At 37.5% G+C, this 17,067-nt stretch overlaps 1 protein-coding gene across 1 annotated transcript in view; it reads left to right on the top strand.

Moving 5' to 3' along the window:
• Nucleotides 1-14,306, top strand: part of cacna1i (calcium channel, voltage-dependent, T type, alpha 1I subunit) — a 223,517-nt gene extending 209,211 nt beyond the window's left edge. Inside the window, exons 35-38 of the mRNA XM_015374068.1 lie at nt 3,015-3,149; nt 3,580-3,751; nt 5,333-5,547; nt 9,379-14,306. Coding sequence (XP_015229554.1) covers nt 3,015-3,149; nt 3,580-3,751; nt 5,333-5,547; nt 9,379-10,041 — 1,185 coding nt within the window. The 3' untranslated portion in view covers nt 10,042-14,306. The remainder of the gene's footprint in view (nt 1-3,014; nt 3,150-3,579; nt 3,752-5,332; nt 5,548-9,378) is intronic.
• Nucleotides 14,307-17,067: the final 2,761 nt, after the last annotated feature.

Below are 17,067 nucleotides of genomic sequence, written 5' to 3'. Positions count from 1 at the left end.
TGTATTCGCACCCGTTCACAAAAAAGAAAAATTTGCTTTTCAAGTTGCCAAGCATCAAAATAATGTAATAAAAACAAGACAAATATTAATTAAAAATTTAATACCACAGTGAATGTACACATATTTGTTTACTTTTTAGGTTACAGAAGGTGTGAGATAATGTCCATTAACATTTTCACATGATCAATGTGGATATTTTAAACAAAATATAAAAAGGACAGATGATAAAACTATTACAGTAAATGCCTTAAATTGATCTCACATCCATGAGCTGCATATATACCTTCATGTCAAAACAAGGCCAAGCATCACTGTTGATCCATGACATATTCCATTTCCCAATGATATGGCCAATTGCCTTATTTCTCTAGAAATACCAATAATTCATGAATATACCAACCTTTTTCTTGAAAGAAAGTTACACAAAAAGCAATACAAGTATTTTAAATGTTGATTTAATGTCATGATCAAGGCTCTGTTACCTGGCCTAATTTCTCATTTCACTCACCTGTCTAACTCTGCCCAGTTTCCAATTACCATTCATCTAACTAACGTGATTCTGCTTCTGTATATACGGCTCAGTCCCAGCTATCTGGGCTAGATCATTGTGATTGAGTTTAAGTTGAAGACCGAGTTTTTAGCATACTATAGTTCCTGATATCTTGCCCTGTTCCGCCTCTCTACCACTGAGCTTGTTCCCATCTGAATGTTCTGCCTGAACTTTCTGTGGACCTCTGGAACCCTGGACCAGCCTGTTCCTGTTCTAATCATAAAACCTGACCGGGCTACGGACTCATGGATCTCTGAACCTTCTTGTTCTGAATTGTTTTCCTGACCTGGCTCAGATTCCTGCTTGTTCTCTGGGGCTGCAGAATCTGGGACATTCTATTCTTGTTGGGAGACCATTGGCTGGATCCTACCTCACTCTAAGGAGATGACTGAATTGTAAATCATCCTCCATCAGATTCTTATGGTCACTTACCTGTGTTTTTCTCTAACCAGAGTTCCTAGTAATGGGCGGTGCCCCACTCCAGCCACAGGCTCAAAAGATCCAATTGTTTTTATTTTCAATAAATGTCTTTTATTGAATCTCTTTCTGTCTTGCCTGAATACTGAGACCTTCTGTCCTGCTCAATGACATATAATCCTTACACGTGGTTTAAAAGAAACTAATGTAGTTAGTAAAATTCACGCATAACTTTTTATGTAATGGTCAATTAATTGGAATTTACTATTAATATAATGGTAAATATTTTTAGAGCTGAGGTTTATTGTTCAATACGTGTTCATTAATCATCCTATTGTCTTGTTAGGAAATATGAAACTGTTTCTGAGGTTAGCATATAGTGTTTAGCAATACATTGTTTCACAAAAACAATAAAAGTTTTTTCTTATCAATACAGTAACCTTATATCATTACCTTTTAATGTACACTATTAGTTATACATCCCTTAGGGGTTCATAATTTATAGCAGTGTTTCTGTCATTTTTTCATCTAATCTTTCTTTTATTCTTTCAAAAGAAATTTGGAAATGCAAATATAATCTTGTTGATGATAGAGATGTTGACTCCCTGTAGGGCATACCTCAAAGCTGATTAATCTCAACAGCTTGTGGAACTAGTCTGACGTTTTCTATGCATAATACAGTCATCTCTTCCTCAAATGTCCATTTATACCTTTCAGTGTCAAAAGCTTAGGATGCGTTATTGCGTCATGAGATAATATGTGCTACACTAAACAGGTTCCAGCACAATTGAAACGGCTGTCGACACATCTGTCTTGCATGATGTGCTATTTACATAATTACCTATGCGTTTGTATGGAGATGTGTTTATTTCACTTTATAGGCCAGAGACATTTGCTGTCTATTTGCCTTACATAATGGATTCTATTGAAGAATTTTGACCTTGCAGCTTATAATTCATAATCAAGCAATGATACCTTGAACCTCTTTGAAGAGAGATCCACAGTTAAATCTGACAAAATATATTTAATTGTAAGATAACTGAAAATTCTAATATAACTCAGTCATTTCTACTTTCGCACTATAATAACCACTATTTTTTAGTCTGACAAGGGGTGTTGTTTTAATACTTTAAAAGCTCTACACTCAGTTGACATTCAATTGAGTATACATCAATAGTACCATGTTGCTTTCCCTTTACAGTAGCCATATACTACCTTAAGTCTTTGTGGGATTAGTCAACAAAGAGTTGGAAACATTGCTCTTAGAGTTTGGGTTATACTGACATTATGTTCTCACAATGTTGCTGCATATTTATAGGCTGCTCATATATGATCAAAATCTTCTGTGCTGTTACAACCCAAATGCTGTATTAGATAAAGATATGGCGATTTGATGTTGTTGGTGTAAAATTAACATGCCATTTTTTAGAAGTCAGTTTGACTATGGCTATACAAGATTTGGAATGCTCAGCAAAAATAGTCATGGTGGCTGTTACTTTAAGATGTTCAAACTGGTACCAAATGGGCCAAAATTATAAAAATAATATCCCTAACATCATCTATTATCAGCATAAGCCGATAAACCATACTTTCATGTTGTTTACAGCAAATTCTGTACAAAGCATCTGAATGGAGACACATCAGACAACAAAACATGTTTTCAGACTGTAAATATGTTTAATCTCTGTAAACTGCAACACCGATCGTGTAATATAGTGTGCTACTGAGAGATGAATCTGATATTTTGTGCTTTTAATTTGATCAGGACTAAAATCATTCCAAATGCCATCCTACTGTTAGATTCAGGAGTTGGTTAAAAGTAAAACTAACAATATATTGCCTCAGAATACATTTATAAGTATGTCAAAAACTCTTATCTGGTTTTTGTTGCAAAATGTTGAATGTCATAAATGTATTTATAAAATGAAATTCCAAACAAGGTTTAAAATTATATTCACCCTAAGCCTGATTTATGGCTAATATATTTACATTTTGTTTGCTGATTTTTGCTCCAACGTATCTGACTGTTGCGCATTTTGTGATGCAGATCCGATTGGCAGAGGTGGAAGCGGCATCACTGATGTCAGAACAGCTGTCAGACAAATCCTCATCTCCAGTGTTACCTGATGACCTTAGCCTGGATGAACACAGCAGCTACCAGCTGCTTGTCACAGAGAGTCAGGTGTGTATCCTGACTCACTCACTCATGCTTAACAAGGACTTTGCAATTCACTTGTCACACTTGTGTTGCTTTACACTGCTTACATCAATTTCTCTTCTGCTCAGCATCAACAAGCTATTAAATTAAATAAAAATTGTATGCTTTCTTTTTTAAACAATTTGATGCTTTGAAAGCTGTTGTTATATGCTTATTAGAGAAAGTAATTAAAAATTAGAATTGCATCGAGGTATAGAGGTGTGGTTGTGTTTGGAGGTGGGATGGGCGCATTGATTTCCATTAAGGTGAGAGGAAATTAAAGGCTTCCGTCTGATTTGTTTACTGCTCCAGTGAAGCTCTTATGCATTTGGATGTGGTGCCAATACTCTATGCATTCCTTTACTTACACAGCTTCTTAAAAATGTCTCCTCTACTTTTCTAATCCTACTCTCAGAGGGATTGCAGTGACTCCAACAGTTCGGAGGAGTTGCTCACACAGGAGGTCTGCAGAAGACCTCACCTCTCCAGTTCAGGGAGTAATGGTGGCGTTCAGGAGTGCAAGGATTCTATTCATCCACTTCTAATTCCTCCTTTGCCAGAGCGGCGAACCTCAGCACATGAAAAAGGTACTACAGTGCATTGAAGTCTTGCTTGACCTACCTTTTGGATTTTTGTTTTCCATTTTTTTTTTTTTTTTGCCATTGGGAAGTACATTTAGTACAGTCATTTAATTTACTGAATTTAGTTATTTATGTCAACACACACACACAAGTAGGTAACCATTACTGGGAGGGAGGTTACATGGCTTTTGGTATTACTGCTCAACTGGGGCATTATTTACAAAATATTCTTTGTCACTGTATTGTTATTGAGAAGTTGTCTCTCCATAATTAACCATGCAGAAGGTTGTGAAGGTCTCCACACTTCTCTAGCCAAAACAAAGACAGGCAGTTTGGAGAAATAGTCTAGGTGTCATGAAAACATATGAAGTACAACAAATGATAATGGTTTAGGATATGGCGACAGTTCCTTAAATCGACCAAGAAGATACAATTATGTGATTCTCAGTAGTATATGATCACACATCACACATGGAAAAATAGTGACTGTGCACCTTGAATGCAACCATTGGTGACAACACACCACATGTTACAGACATCCTAAGTTCCAAAAGACTCATTTCAGGGAGATGAAATTAGTTGTTAACATAGAAATTAAAAGTACCACTGTCTGCTTTGCTATTGGTGTCGTGTTTAAACGGCTCACCATCATGCTGAAATCTGGCATGTGTTGCGATATAAATACGGTCGGTGTGGTCAGTCACCTTAGTTTCAGGTGGGTTTGAGAGGAATTCTTTCGCACCATTACATCTGCAATGAGACATCCTAGTCTACAATTGCGTAGGGGGCCAACCAGGTGTCACTGATGGGGCCCCTAAGAGGTTGTGGGCCCGTGAGCAACTGCTTTCTCTGCTTACCGATATTTACGCCATTGTGTATATATATATATTTATATTTAGGTACTTTGCATTAGTCATTGTGGTGAAAAAAAATCTATCTTCTACTAATTTCCTTTTACATATATATATATATATATATATATATATATATATATATATATGCACATTTTGTGTAAACATGCTTGTGTTAACATGCTTGTACTTTGCTCAGATTTTCAGTAGCCATACCCTATTTTGCAATTTATCCATTTATAGTCGTCATGAAGCACATCTTGTGAAAGGATCCCAGATTTATATATGTCCAGTGTGCGCTCACAGAGAGTAGATTTCAAGGACGATAACATTGTTGTCCTTTTTGATGCCACTTCTATCTATTATAGATTTTCGACAGATTTAAATAAACATGCGGAGGTTGAATCCATTGATGTCACTCTCTTTTCTGCGTTTTGGTCCACATAAAAGCCTGACAGCTGTGGATTCTCTGTGATTTTTTTATGATACATGAAGTACACCACAGTACACCTCTGTACAGTAATGAACAAATTAAACAGTTTCTAGAGTATGTTTTGGAGAAAACTATTTTCTTCTTTTAAGAAGAATCAAGCGTTACCCTTAAAAAGAATAAAACAATAAACATCCTTTGGTATGGGTTTATGATTTTACTGTAGTTTCATTTTATTCACACTCAAATAGTATAATTTAAATCTGTTTGATTTCAAGACTAATAAAATGTCTTCCCTCTTTACAGAAGGTGATGAAAAAAGATGCAGTGGATCCGGTGATGTCACTTCAGCCATACTTCACCTACCAGCAGATTTTTTCCATCCAGCTGCCGCAGCACATTCAGATAGTCATGGGGACAGAACAATTCCTAAAGACACAGGCCCAGCCATGCTTGCCACCCCAGCCTCCTGGGCCTCCCTGCGCTCTCCTGGAGCTAATAACAAGCCTTTGAGCTCTCAGGTAAGAAGACAAAGTCTACTGTGTTCAATCCAAAAAAAGACATGCAATCCATGTCTTTCATAACAAACATTTCTTATATCCATTTAATGAAGAATTTTAATCCACATTGGAAAAAACACTCCCTTTTCATTGGCTGCATAAAAAGACCAAGAATAAAAAAAAAATAAATAAATTAAAAAAAAGCTTTTTTGGGTTCTTGCTCTTTTTGTAACCATGGAAACAGATATTTTTCCTTGTCGTGTACCTGCTTAGTTTGTTCAGCTCGTGCCTGAGTGCCTCTGTGATCCTCAATTGCTACGGCAATGCTCTGGGGCACTCACCTAATTAGCCCTGCCAGCCCCAAGCCTGATAGTGACGCTGTGCACACTGTTGTTCTTGGCTTGGGGTCCTTAGAGTCTCTTATGTAGCCTTTGCTTTTGTTTCCTTCCTTTTTTCCTTTTTAGTGGCCTTTGTCTTTTTTTACCCCTTTCAGTTCACTTTCAGTGTATTTTTTTTTCCATCCTTTCATCCACACTCCTTTTTCTATCAATATATATGAAATAGATTGTGTGTACACATTTTACTGTTTGCTTTAGCCTAAAATGGTCTCTTGCAGTCTGAATAAATATAATGATCATTAAACAGTAAATCAAAAACCAAAATTTTTAGCTGGAAATGCTTTACTTAAGTTTACCAGACCAGTAACCTCTGCTGATTTGCATTTTAATCAGAGAAGTCTCCCAAGTTCAGCTAAGCTTAACTTGGATTTGTAGCTGGAGAGTCTAGCTAGTAGGATAGGCGTGTCCTTCGTTGGTGTCTTTTCCTGGATCCAAGTGTGGTACCCCTGAGTTATGGTGCAATCACAACAAATGCGGAATTCCTCCTGATGATCCCAAGCTATTCCATTGGTGCGGGAATTTGCACAGCAATTTAAATACTACACTATGTAATTGAGTCTGCTAGCTGTCGATTTCACCTCAGCATAGCGGAAAGCTATTTTCTCTGAAAAGCCGAACAAACCTGCTGGTGTCCCTGGGTCCTGCAGATCCTCCAGAGATGTTCCCAGTTTGGGGAGATTAAGGTTAGGTGACACAGCATTCTGGAGCTCAGACAGGAGCACAGGATCAGAGAAGGCAGCTGGTCAGACAAAGGGGCCAGAGCAGTAAGGCCTCAGTTTAGAGGCTTTTTAACGTCACCTAGAAACCTCTTATGCTACGTCCACACAGCAAGCAGCAGGAGCAGCAAAAACACGTGTGCTGCTTCATTTTTGATGCTTTTACAAGTTTAGTTCTGCGCACGGCTAAAGCATCTTCGCAGCTGCGGCTGCTCAGTCGGAAAGTGGGTCTGATGCGCGTTGGGCAGTGGGGTCAAAAGTACACAAATTCATTACTGAGGTCGAAGTATAGATACTGCAGTTTAAAAACACTCTGGTAAAAAGTTGAAGTATCAACTTGACCTCTTTACTCAAGTAAAAGTGAAAAAGCATGTGCTCCAAAAACTACTTTAAGTATAAAAGTATGAAGTAACCTTTAAAAAAAAAAGCCAGATCCCACTATATGAACTGAATGCTAAATTTTTCCGAATATTTCGAAAAATTCTTTGAGATTAGGGCCAATATGAGGGAGGTCCTGTTGGTCTTCATCTCTATCTCCCGACCTGTGTCTGACCTTTCAGACATTTCGACATTTTTTTTTTAATCTGACATTGTAGCATGGCATAGACAATTCACCTTTGCAGTTTGAAGAACACCTGCTTGCTTCTCAAATTTCCTTTGGCGTCACCACAAATTTGACGAATTACTAACCAATGACTGTGTTATATGACTCATCCAATTACACTAGTTTTGACTAGATGTGGATGGCACCTATGATCTGCAGTGGATGGCGCACAGGAGGTGAAATAATTATTTATAAACATAAAACCGAAGCCAAGAATAATGAGTAATCTTTGTTTTAAAATGTAAGGAATAGAAAGTATGGGTACTTGTGTGAAAATGTAATGAGTAGAAGTCAAAGCTAGGAAGAAAAATAAGTAATGGAGTAAAGTATAGATACCTGAAAGTGTACTTAAGTATTTTCCTTATCCTTTCTTTGCCTGTAACAATGGCAGCGATATTTGCTGCGATCCTAAAAAGTAGTTTTATTATGTTTTAAGTGAGAAAGTCAACCTAAAAAATCCTTCTGTGCAGTCATTTCCTTAAGATTACGATCCTGGCTTCAAATATTATTTCTCTGTCGGAGCTGCTAAGACCCCTGTACACCAGCGAAGCTCTGTCACTAGGAACCCAGTTCAACAGCAGCCTCTGGCCTGGTCGCCTCTTTGCAGTTTTCCGCTACCGTTCACAGCGGCTGGAAGGCATTTTTCCACATATGTAATCCAAACTGCAGGCACCAGAATAATAAAATCGAACATATTTTACAGCACCAAGATGCATGTCAACCATTGACTTTGCATGAAAACTAACTGCTTCTGCTGCCTCTTCTGCTCGCAGTGTGAACGTAGCATTAAATGCTTATTTCCTCCTTTGTCAACATTATTATATCTATATGCCATTTTGATTAAAAAAAGCTTGTCTACACTGAGCTCCTTCACCCTCTGTCACAACCACATCTAGTCCCTGAATAGTTTTTGCAATGCAAACATAGACAAAAGTAGATTTTTAAACTCCTACCAATGTCATCTCACATAGGTCAAATGTGCACTGGTGCTCTTCACTGTATTGACCAAAATCGTCCCATTTGCCACATTAGCATTGAGACCTTTGCCTCACTCCATCTAACACTGACCCCCTCTCAACATAGGGATAACATGGAAATGGTTTGCTTCAGCCATTAAATTTGCACTTGATGTGATTGCAGCTTTACTCATGTTAACTCAGAGAGAATGTTACAGACAATCTGCTTTGCAGCAATCAGGTTCTGAAATAGCCAGCTGAATATTTAAAGTCAACAGGCTGAAGAATGTGGTTCCCTGGCCATGTTGTCCCTGGTTCTGACCTACTCATTCAAATGGCTTCGCCTCATTTATGGCTCCTCTCTCTCTGATGTGTTCCTGTGAAAGTGTCTAGTGTTTCAGCATGGACATTGGTACTTCAGGCTTTTGCTGAGAAGCCTGTTGGCAGTGCAGATTTAATTTTCCATCAACACTTTGCACTGGCACACAATTCCAGTAACAATACCAGATTTAACCACCATGAAATTCTTAATTAGCCAGAAACTCCACCTAATCTAACCCTCCACCCAATGATGCAGTTGAGCTGAACACCTCAGCAGAGACATTGGTTTATCCCCTCAAAGTGCCATCAATACAGTAGTTAATATAAACAAAACCCAGCCAAATATTAAGTACATATACTTTGAGTTTCAAAAGACAAACTTTGGGGTTTTACAAGATACTTTTTTACAGTTTTTTTTAAAGATTCTTATTTTAAATAATTACAAAGATAATACTAATTTATTGAGCACTTTACATGCAAGTATCCAAGTGCTACAAAGTAACTTAACATATAAACAAAGTGATGCAATATTAAAAGAAAAATATAAAACCAAGGTCAATTGTTCAGTTGTAAAACATAAAAAAAATAAATGCTTTCAATTCTTTTTTTTTTTTTAAGAATTAATACTCTGTGGTACTCTCAGGTGTATCATAAGCCTCATCCATAAGCAGGGCGGCGACTGAGACAATCTTCATTGCTACCAGTCACAATCAAGATTAACAGAAAAAATAGATGAGATCATATTATTTTGTGTAGTTGAGCTATACATGAGTTTCATTTGTTTAGCTAGAGTTACTGAAATACATTAACCTTTCAAAATAAATAAAAAATATTCAATAAATATTTTGATTATGCAGAATCCATCCCAGAGTGACTCGTCCTTGGCCACGGGCAGTTCAGATGGCAGCCTGCAGGCAACGCTGGATGAAAGGCTCGGCCTTGGCATCTGCCCACCTCAACACCTAAGTCTCCCTGTGCCTCTCCTCTGCCCTGTCCCCAGCCTTGTGTTACACCCTCGAGAAACACAAAAAGCAAACCAGGGGTCGCCATTGCTAAATAGACGGAGCTCTGCTCTTACTTTGCATGCGACTCGCAGGAAACAGAGGAGTCAGAGCAGCAGCGGCGGTGGAAGCACCAGCCCGGGATTCACCCAACAGGACTCCATGGACCCTTCAGATGAAGAGGCAGGGACAGGAAGGGATGGCTGCCACCAAGCCCTCTACAACGAACATTTGTCAGAAACACTGAACAGTCTCTCTCTGACATCGCTGCTAACACCATGCACAATGGCTCCCACAATGATAAAGAAATGTAACAGCACGGGCTCTCTAGATCAGTCAAATCTATCTGCCCGAGGTAAAGATGGCCGACACTTATGTGCCATAGATGCTCATGGTTTCTTGTCCAACCCCTGGACTGAGGGAAGGGGAAAAGGTCCAGGCGAGGACAGTTATATGACAGGTTTTAGCAGGAAAACCAGCACTCGACAAAACAACACAAGCTTTAGGAAAAAAAGATGAAACGCCTGTTGCCCTTTTGTTGTGGCATAGTTAAAAAATATGAATTTCTTCTGTTTGAACAGAATATGGGGAGACTTATTGATATGTGTCTTGTGAAATTATTCTTCAACTTTGTATAGTGATCTGTTGTATTGCTTTTCTCCTCAGATTCGGATTCATAAGATCAGTAATTTCCTAAACGAGGGCTGTTTTTCCCTTATTGCACAGGACTTGGTCACTGTTGAGGGATTTTAACATTGATTGCAAGCTGATTGACCTTTTAGCACAGCCATGATTTGGCTTAGAACTACGCCAGTCCTGGGCTTCAAATCTGAATAATCCTGATTGGACATTTAAAAACACAACTCGAGAAAAGAGGTCTGAATGGGCAGTGATTGGCAAATATTACTAATGCGACATTAAATCATAAGATACTGGGTTTGCTTGACCCTATGTGCCCTCATCCTTGTGCAAAAACAAAACATATTTTACATGGCTGTTGACAACACATGGAGCTCCTTCTTGAGGATAAAAACTGAACTCTGTATAGCTAGTCTTTTAGGTTTTTTTTATATCCATGGATAAATGTAGCATTCAATTTTTCATTTTTTCTGTCAATTTTGTAGGTTAAGAAATATCTTTTTTTGTTTTTATCATAATTCTTCATATTTCAAGAAGTATCCGTCTCCATTTGTGGAAACTAGAAAGAAGAGATATGAGGAAGCATGTCTGGAGCCTGACAAACCTCAGATTGATTAAGTGACTCAGTAAAATGAAATAATCCATGAATGCTGCTGAGAGTTAAAGTGAGGAGTGGGTGGAAGCATTGTTCACTTTAGGAGAACTTTTCCTTTCAAGTGCATATGAAGGGCTATAATGTACTGAGTGCAGACCTGGGCTAAATACTGTTGTTAAATGATACCTTATTTAGTTTTATTTAAAATATACACTGCCTGACCTAAAAAATGACACCTTTATTTACCTAAGCAAATAGGTATCAGCCTCCCATTGGATATTTACTGAAGGGGTGATTATGTTTCAACAGACAACAAGTATTTTAAACTCAACTGATGTATCTGGTCTCGTTTAAAAAAAAAACCTGTTGAACGACACATCCCCTGGACGTGGAAAAGATAATAGTCTGCTTCAGAAAGTCATTGGCTGCCATCAAGCAGAGAAAACATATAAGAGGATTGCAGACACTCCCAAGCAAAAACTCCTTAATGCATTATTAAACACTGAAAGGATAGTGTGGACCCATCGTCTCCAAGGAAAAAAAGGTACTTGAAAGAAATCCTGAATGATCATGATCAGTGATCACTTAGACGTTTGGTAAAATCAAATCAAAGAAAAAACAACAGTAGAACTCCGGCCTAACAGTGAAAGTAATAGGATTTCCACATGCACAATGTGAATGGAACTCAAGTGATTGGGACTTAACGGCTGTGTAGCCTTAAGAAAACCCCTTTTCAGTGGGGCTAACTAGAATAAAAGGTTTCATTTTGCTAGGGAGAATTCAAATTGTACTCTGGAGCAATGGAAGATCCTGTTCCAGAATGATGGGTGCATTAGGGTAGGAAGAGACACAGGTGAAGTGAAGGTGCATCCATCATGCCTAGTGCCTTCTATACAAGCCTATGAGGGCAGTGCTATGGCCTGGAGTTGCTGCACTTGGTCAGGTCTGGGTTCAGCAACAGTAGGCGCTCAAACAATGAGGTTGTCTGACTACTTAAATATTCTGAATCAACATTTTATTTCAACAATGGATTTTTTCCCTCCCTGAAGACAAAGGGCATATCCCATTATGACAATGGCAGGAATCATTGGGCTCAAACTGAGCCTGAGTGGTTCAGGGAGCATAAGACACCATTTTCACACATGGACTGGCTACCACAGAGACCAGACCTTAAGCGCATTGAGAATCTTTGGGATGTGCTGGAGAAGGCTTTGCACTACTATTAGAACCTGCCATGCAAGATCTTGGTAAAAAAAAAAAATGCAACACTGGATGGAAACACTGAGTGGCAATTTGACATTGCAGAACTCTTTGAAAACAATGCCACAACAAATGCTGTCATCAAATCTAAAGGCAGGCCAACAAATATTAGCATGTGACCTTTATTTTGGCTGTGACTGTGTTTTTGGCAGGCAGTGTAGATACTTTCAATCACCAAAAAGATATTACTGATGCAAACACAGAGACAGGGAAAATAAAGACATAATTCTACCCAGACAAAAAATGTTAACACCCCCAAAATATAAAATAGTTTAAAAGTTATTTCACCATTTTTATATCACAAAGATGCACACTTTGTCTGCAAGAATACAAGAGGTTCCTGTTACTTGTTTAGGTTGTTTTTTTATCGTCATACCTGCGACAAGCTCACTGCGACACACTGCTGCGGGAGTATAACCAGCCCTTTAGGGTACAATCTTGTTTGCCAAGGGTTGTTTTAAAACGAACCATTCCTAATTCCATTCCCCTTTTAGGAACATCTTACAAAGACTTGACAACTACCTTATTTTGAAATGTGGTTATGTGACAGGGCTGGCAGTTAGGAGAGGAATCGTACTACAATTGGAAATCTGTTGAATTAGATCCTTCACCGCCAACCACTACATGCCCTTGGGCAATGCTCTTAAACCAAAGTTATCGAACCATACAGTGTGTATTTTAAGTAAGGCATGAGAAAATGAGACCTAAAATGTATTAGTTATTTGATTGACTGGTGATTTTATATACATTTACTTTTAGTTTTTTTGCACCAGTCTATTTTAAGAATGAAATGGAATTCTTTGCCCGAACCAATTCTATAAATATTAAGCAAAAATAATTTATGATGATTTCTATAATCTAGTCCTCTCATTCAAATAATTCTTAATGTGACACAATGAATATCTGTCAAAATACATACAAAGATTTGTTGTTTAATACCTGACTACTTCAGATTTAAATCCTCTATTTCAAAATAATGTGCTACAATTGTTTTGGCCTGGCTTGGTTCAATTCTTAGTGAGTGAGTATAGTTATAAGAGAAGCTAGTGATTTTGCTAAAAAGGACTAAGACAGTTCTCCACTGTACTATGGGGGATAAAAAGCCTTATAGCTCTCATTCTCTCTCAAGTATTACTGTATTTGAAGAATACCTGTCTGGTAAGGTGTGACACTACAGCACAATAGGTTGAGTGACTTTGATTAGGAGCAAGCTCAAATAAAAGTTTTAGAAAAAACATAAGAAACTATGGGGAAGTAAATCAATTGAAACTTTAAAATGAACATTTAAGGAAACGTGTTTAAAATGATTTTGCCGAATTGGAGACTGGTGCCATTTTGGACAATTGATTATTATTGTTGTGTTAACTAGCCATTACAGTTCCTGGTTGAAAGGAATAATAGACTAACAAGACTGTGAAAGAACAATTATATGGTCCAACGATGGCAACTACCAGAATTGACAAAGACTCTCTGATAGAAGGAAGGTTTAAGTCTGTGCCATGACCCAGACGACTGAGAATTTGTACAGGCAACCTCTGTTATAAAACTTGGACAAGCATTCTTACTTATTTATTGAAATCCTTTGTTGCTTAGTTATTTAATTATTTGACCCAGGTCTGCTGAGTGTAGCATGTTTTCTAGAAAACAGTTGGCAAGCAATGTTGGTGAAATTGATGTTGTGTTCTTTCACTGAGGACTTGATACCATGATTTAAGAATGACTGTCCATATATTACGTTTGTGTTACAGTCCATAAATATTCAACAAGGTAGACCTCAGGTGGATAAATGCACACAAATTGTATGTCATACATACATCCACATCACCCATACCAAGATGTTGATATCAACACTATGCAGGATTTATTTCTGTTTAAGAAAAGACAGAGGAAACCCTCAGTGTTTATGATCCATACTTTGTCTTCATCCCCTTTATTAAGTTAAGCCAATCATATTACCTCCCTTCTGTGAGAATATTTCTATGAGAAAGATTGAGTATTAAATGACTACTCCACCTCTGTTTGAGATATGCAATATACTGCGATGTGATGAGGTACAGTTAGATGTATGAGATTCATAGAGATAGGCAATATAAAGAGAGAAGATTGTTATTTATGAATGTATGTATTAGAATAAAATGTCACCAACATTCAAAGGTCACCAAAAAGAAGATTGTGTATTCATGTATTCTGAATTGTGTGTTGCATTTCTCCACCAATTTTAGCTTTAAAAGGCATGTTTTGTTTTATTTTATTTTTGTAGTTTTCTTAAATGTCAATATTATGTCATAAAAATGGAAAAGGTTTTCAACTGCGTCTGACTCCTGTATTTTTCCATGATACTGTTTAAACAGATGTCTGCGTGTGTGTATAGGCTTTATATATCACTGTATATGCAGACAGTGATTACAAATTTTAGAAAGAAAAAATATTTCTGAAGTTGTACTTTACTGTAGTTTTACTTAGGTAATATCCCTGTAAGAGCATGACTACTCTTACATGAATATATTTTTTGTAACCACGCCCACCACTAGTTATTTGAGCTATTTGAGGTCAGGTTAAAACACAGTAAGCAGTATCTATTTCAGGTTGGAGATCTATATACTCTCCTGACATATGACCTACTGTTGCAATGAGTTTGATATGTTTATGTGGAAAAAATCACTTCGGGAAAAGTGTTTCTTCTGCCCAACTCTTTTTGTAATAATGTTATTAGTATCTTTTACTTTTTTTGTCATAATGGGCTTTAAAGATCTGACCCACATGCAGAGAACCACTCAGAGACCAAGGGTAAAAGTTTAACAGCTTTATTGTAGGTTAACAAACACTAATGGAGATTAAAACTCTGTGGGGAAACAATACTGGAACTCAGCGGACTGGTGAACTGGAACCAGAAACTCTGAAGGGGAGATCACAGTGATCAGTTCAGGGACAGTGGGAAAATTGACTGAGGTTTGAATATTGCTGGAGAGGCACTCACTTTTGGGGGGGCTATTTGTTTATCCTTGGATCCAGTTTGTGGGGGTTTAACCCAGAGAAGAGGGAACTCGTTGGAGAGCGGACAGGCAGACATACGTTGGACCCAGAGGAGTAAAGGAGTGGACTGTCACTTGGTTTTCCAGGAGTGGACTTGAACAGATCATGTGGAGGTTTTCCCCTTGCTCAGTGAGACTCAGTAAATCCTTCCAGGGGTAGAAGGTCCAGGCTTATCCAGTAACACAGGAAGTCTTCCTGCCGTAGAACAAAGACAAAAAACAAGTTCAGACTCAGAGAAACAATGCTAAGGTTAGCCTCTGCTAATCTAAGTTTGGCTAGAGTACCCAATACTGGCAAACACTCTCAAGTTCTCCTCTGGAAATGACCCAACGAGCCGCAGGTGTGCAAGGAGGCCCAACGAGGACAGGGCATTGCCTGGTGATGGAGAGAGGAAAACACAAAAAAACAACCCACACAAACTGGAATCCTAACATTTTCATTACTTTGCAATGTTAGAATTTTCAAATAATTTTCTTTGATGTTATAATTTTAAGCATTGGATCAGATTTTACGAGTCAAGGATTACTTGCGTAGCAATTTTACAAAGCACTTTTTTTATTCTTACTTGTGTAATTTGTTGGATTACTACCTTCTAACCGCTTAAGCTCGGCGAGCACATCTGACACCTGCTCATGTTTATCTATTTATAGAAATGACCAAAACACAGTCACATGGTATTTCATCCACATGCCTTTCAAAATGGGGCTTTAAAATTTCTAAAACATGTATTAAATTATTATTTTTTTTTTTCAAAAATATGTTGTTTTTTTTATAGCTGTGAAAAACTGCAAACCAGGTTTGTCCCGCTACACCTGTGACTGATGGTGGGGACATGTGTCATAATTATTTAGCAAATTCTTTGACAGAAGCTTCTGAAGCTTCTAATCGATTTTTACATTTTTGTACAGTTTTTGGATTTCTAATTATTGTTTTTAGTAATATGTTTAGTAATTTAAATGTTTGGTGACAAAAAATATAAAATGAATCTTAATTTATATTTAGTTTGGTGATTTTATTGTCTGTTTTATGGTACGTTTCAATGAAACAAAGGCTAAATCAAAGGCTTTATCTTATACAGAAGGTTAATAATAATGTAAATCAGCATATTTGTCTGGTCAGATTCCCTTTTATGAGTCGAGAAATGCATATGGCACAATTTGGCCACTTTTGGCCCCACTCAATCACATTTCCTAGTACACTGCCCGCTAAAACCTTTGTGGAAGAAACATGCTTCATCTCATTCAGTCCAACTTTGCTTGAGTTATAGTCACGATGTGGATCTACAGTATAAAGTATGAAGCGTCATCCAGAATTTCAAATGGTTTTTCATTTTGCAGTGTTTATTTTGGAAAAATATTAGCGAGGCTAAATATTTTTCATTGTTCTTTCTTTTATCACCTATTAATCAGATATGGTGACATTTAAAATAGTGCTCCCATCTGAAAAATATTCATCAATGCCTTTACGTCATACAAATGCAAACGATTGTATTTCCAATTTATAGTTAGGAAGCTATACTTGCTTTAATTCACAGATGTAATTTCAGGTGGAATTTGCTCCTAAAACCCATTGGGCTTAAGGGGTTAAGTAAAAGATTAATCTTTTAGTGGTACTCTTACTTGAATAAAATTCTTTGGTACTTTATTCACCTCTGCTCATATGATAATGCATTCTAATTGGGGGATCAAGATGATAGAGGGAAACACAAAAAATAAATATAGAAGCACTTATCCATGAACACTTTTTATGTTTAAGAAGGTAATGTAAACTAACTCCACAGATGGCTCTGTCTTGGAAAGAAACAGTTAAGGCTGGGCATGCACTGTAGAAAATTTTCAATCATTGTACTCAGTATGATAAAATCGCAGGGTTTATAAGTTCACAGCTCACAATGTATGTACTCTACGGCCCGATGCTCTAATGCGATGTACCTGCTCACACTGCATGTCCAAAAACCACATGTTGGACTCAGGGCTGAGAGATGGCAATGATCATTCTTGGCAATTTGGAAGGAAGAA

The sequence above is a fragment of the Cyprinodon variegatus genome, unplaced genomic scaffold (genome assembly GCF_000732505.1).
Source record: "Cyprinodon variegatus isolate N-32 unplaced genomic scaffold, C_variegatus-1.0 Scaffold96, whole genome shotgun sequence".
NCBI lineage: Eukaryota > Metazoa > Chordata > Actinopteri > Cyprinodontiformes > Cyprinodontidae > Cyprinodon > Cyprinodon variegatus.
The sequence above is the reverse complement of the archived record's forward strand: the minus strand, read 5'-3'. Positions and strand labels throughout refer to the sequence as shown.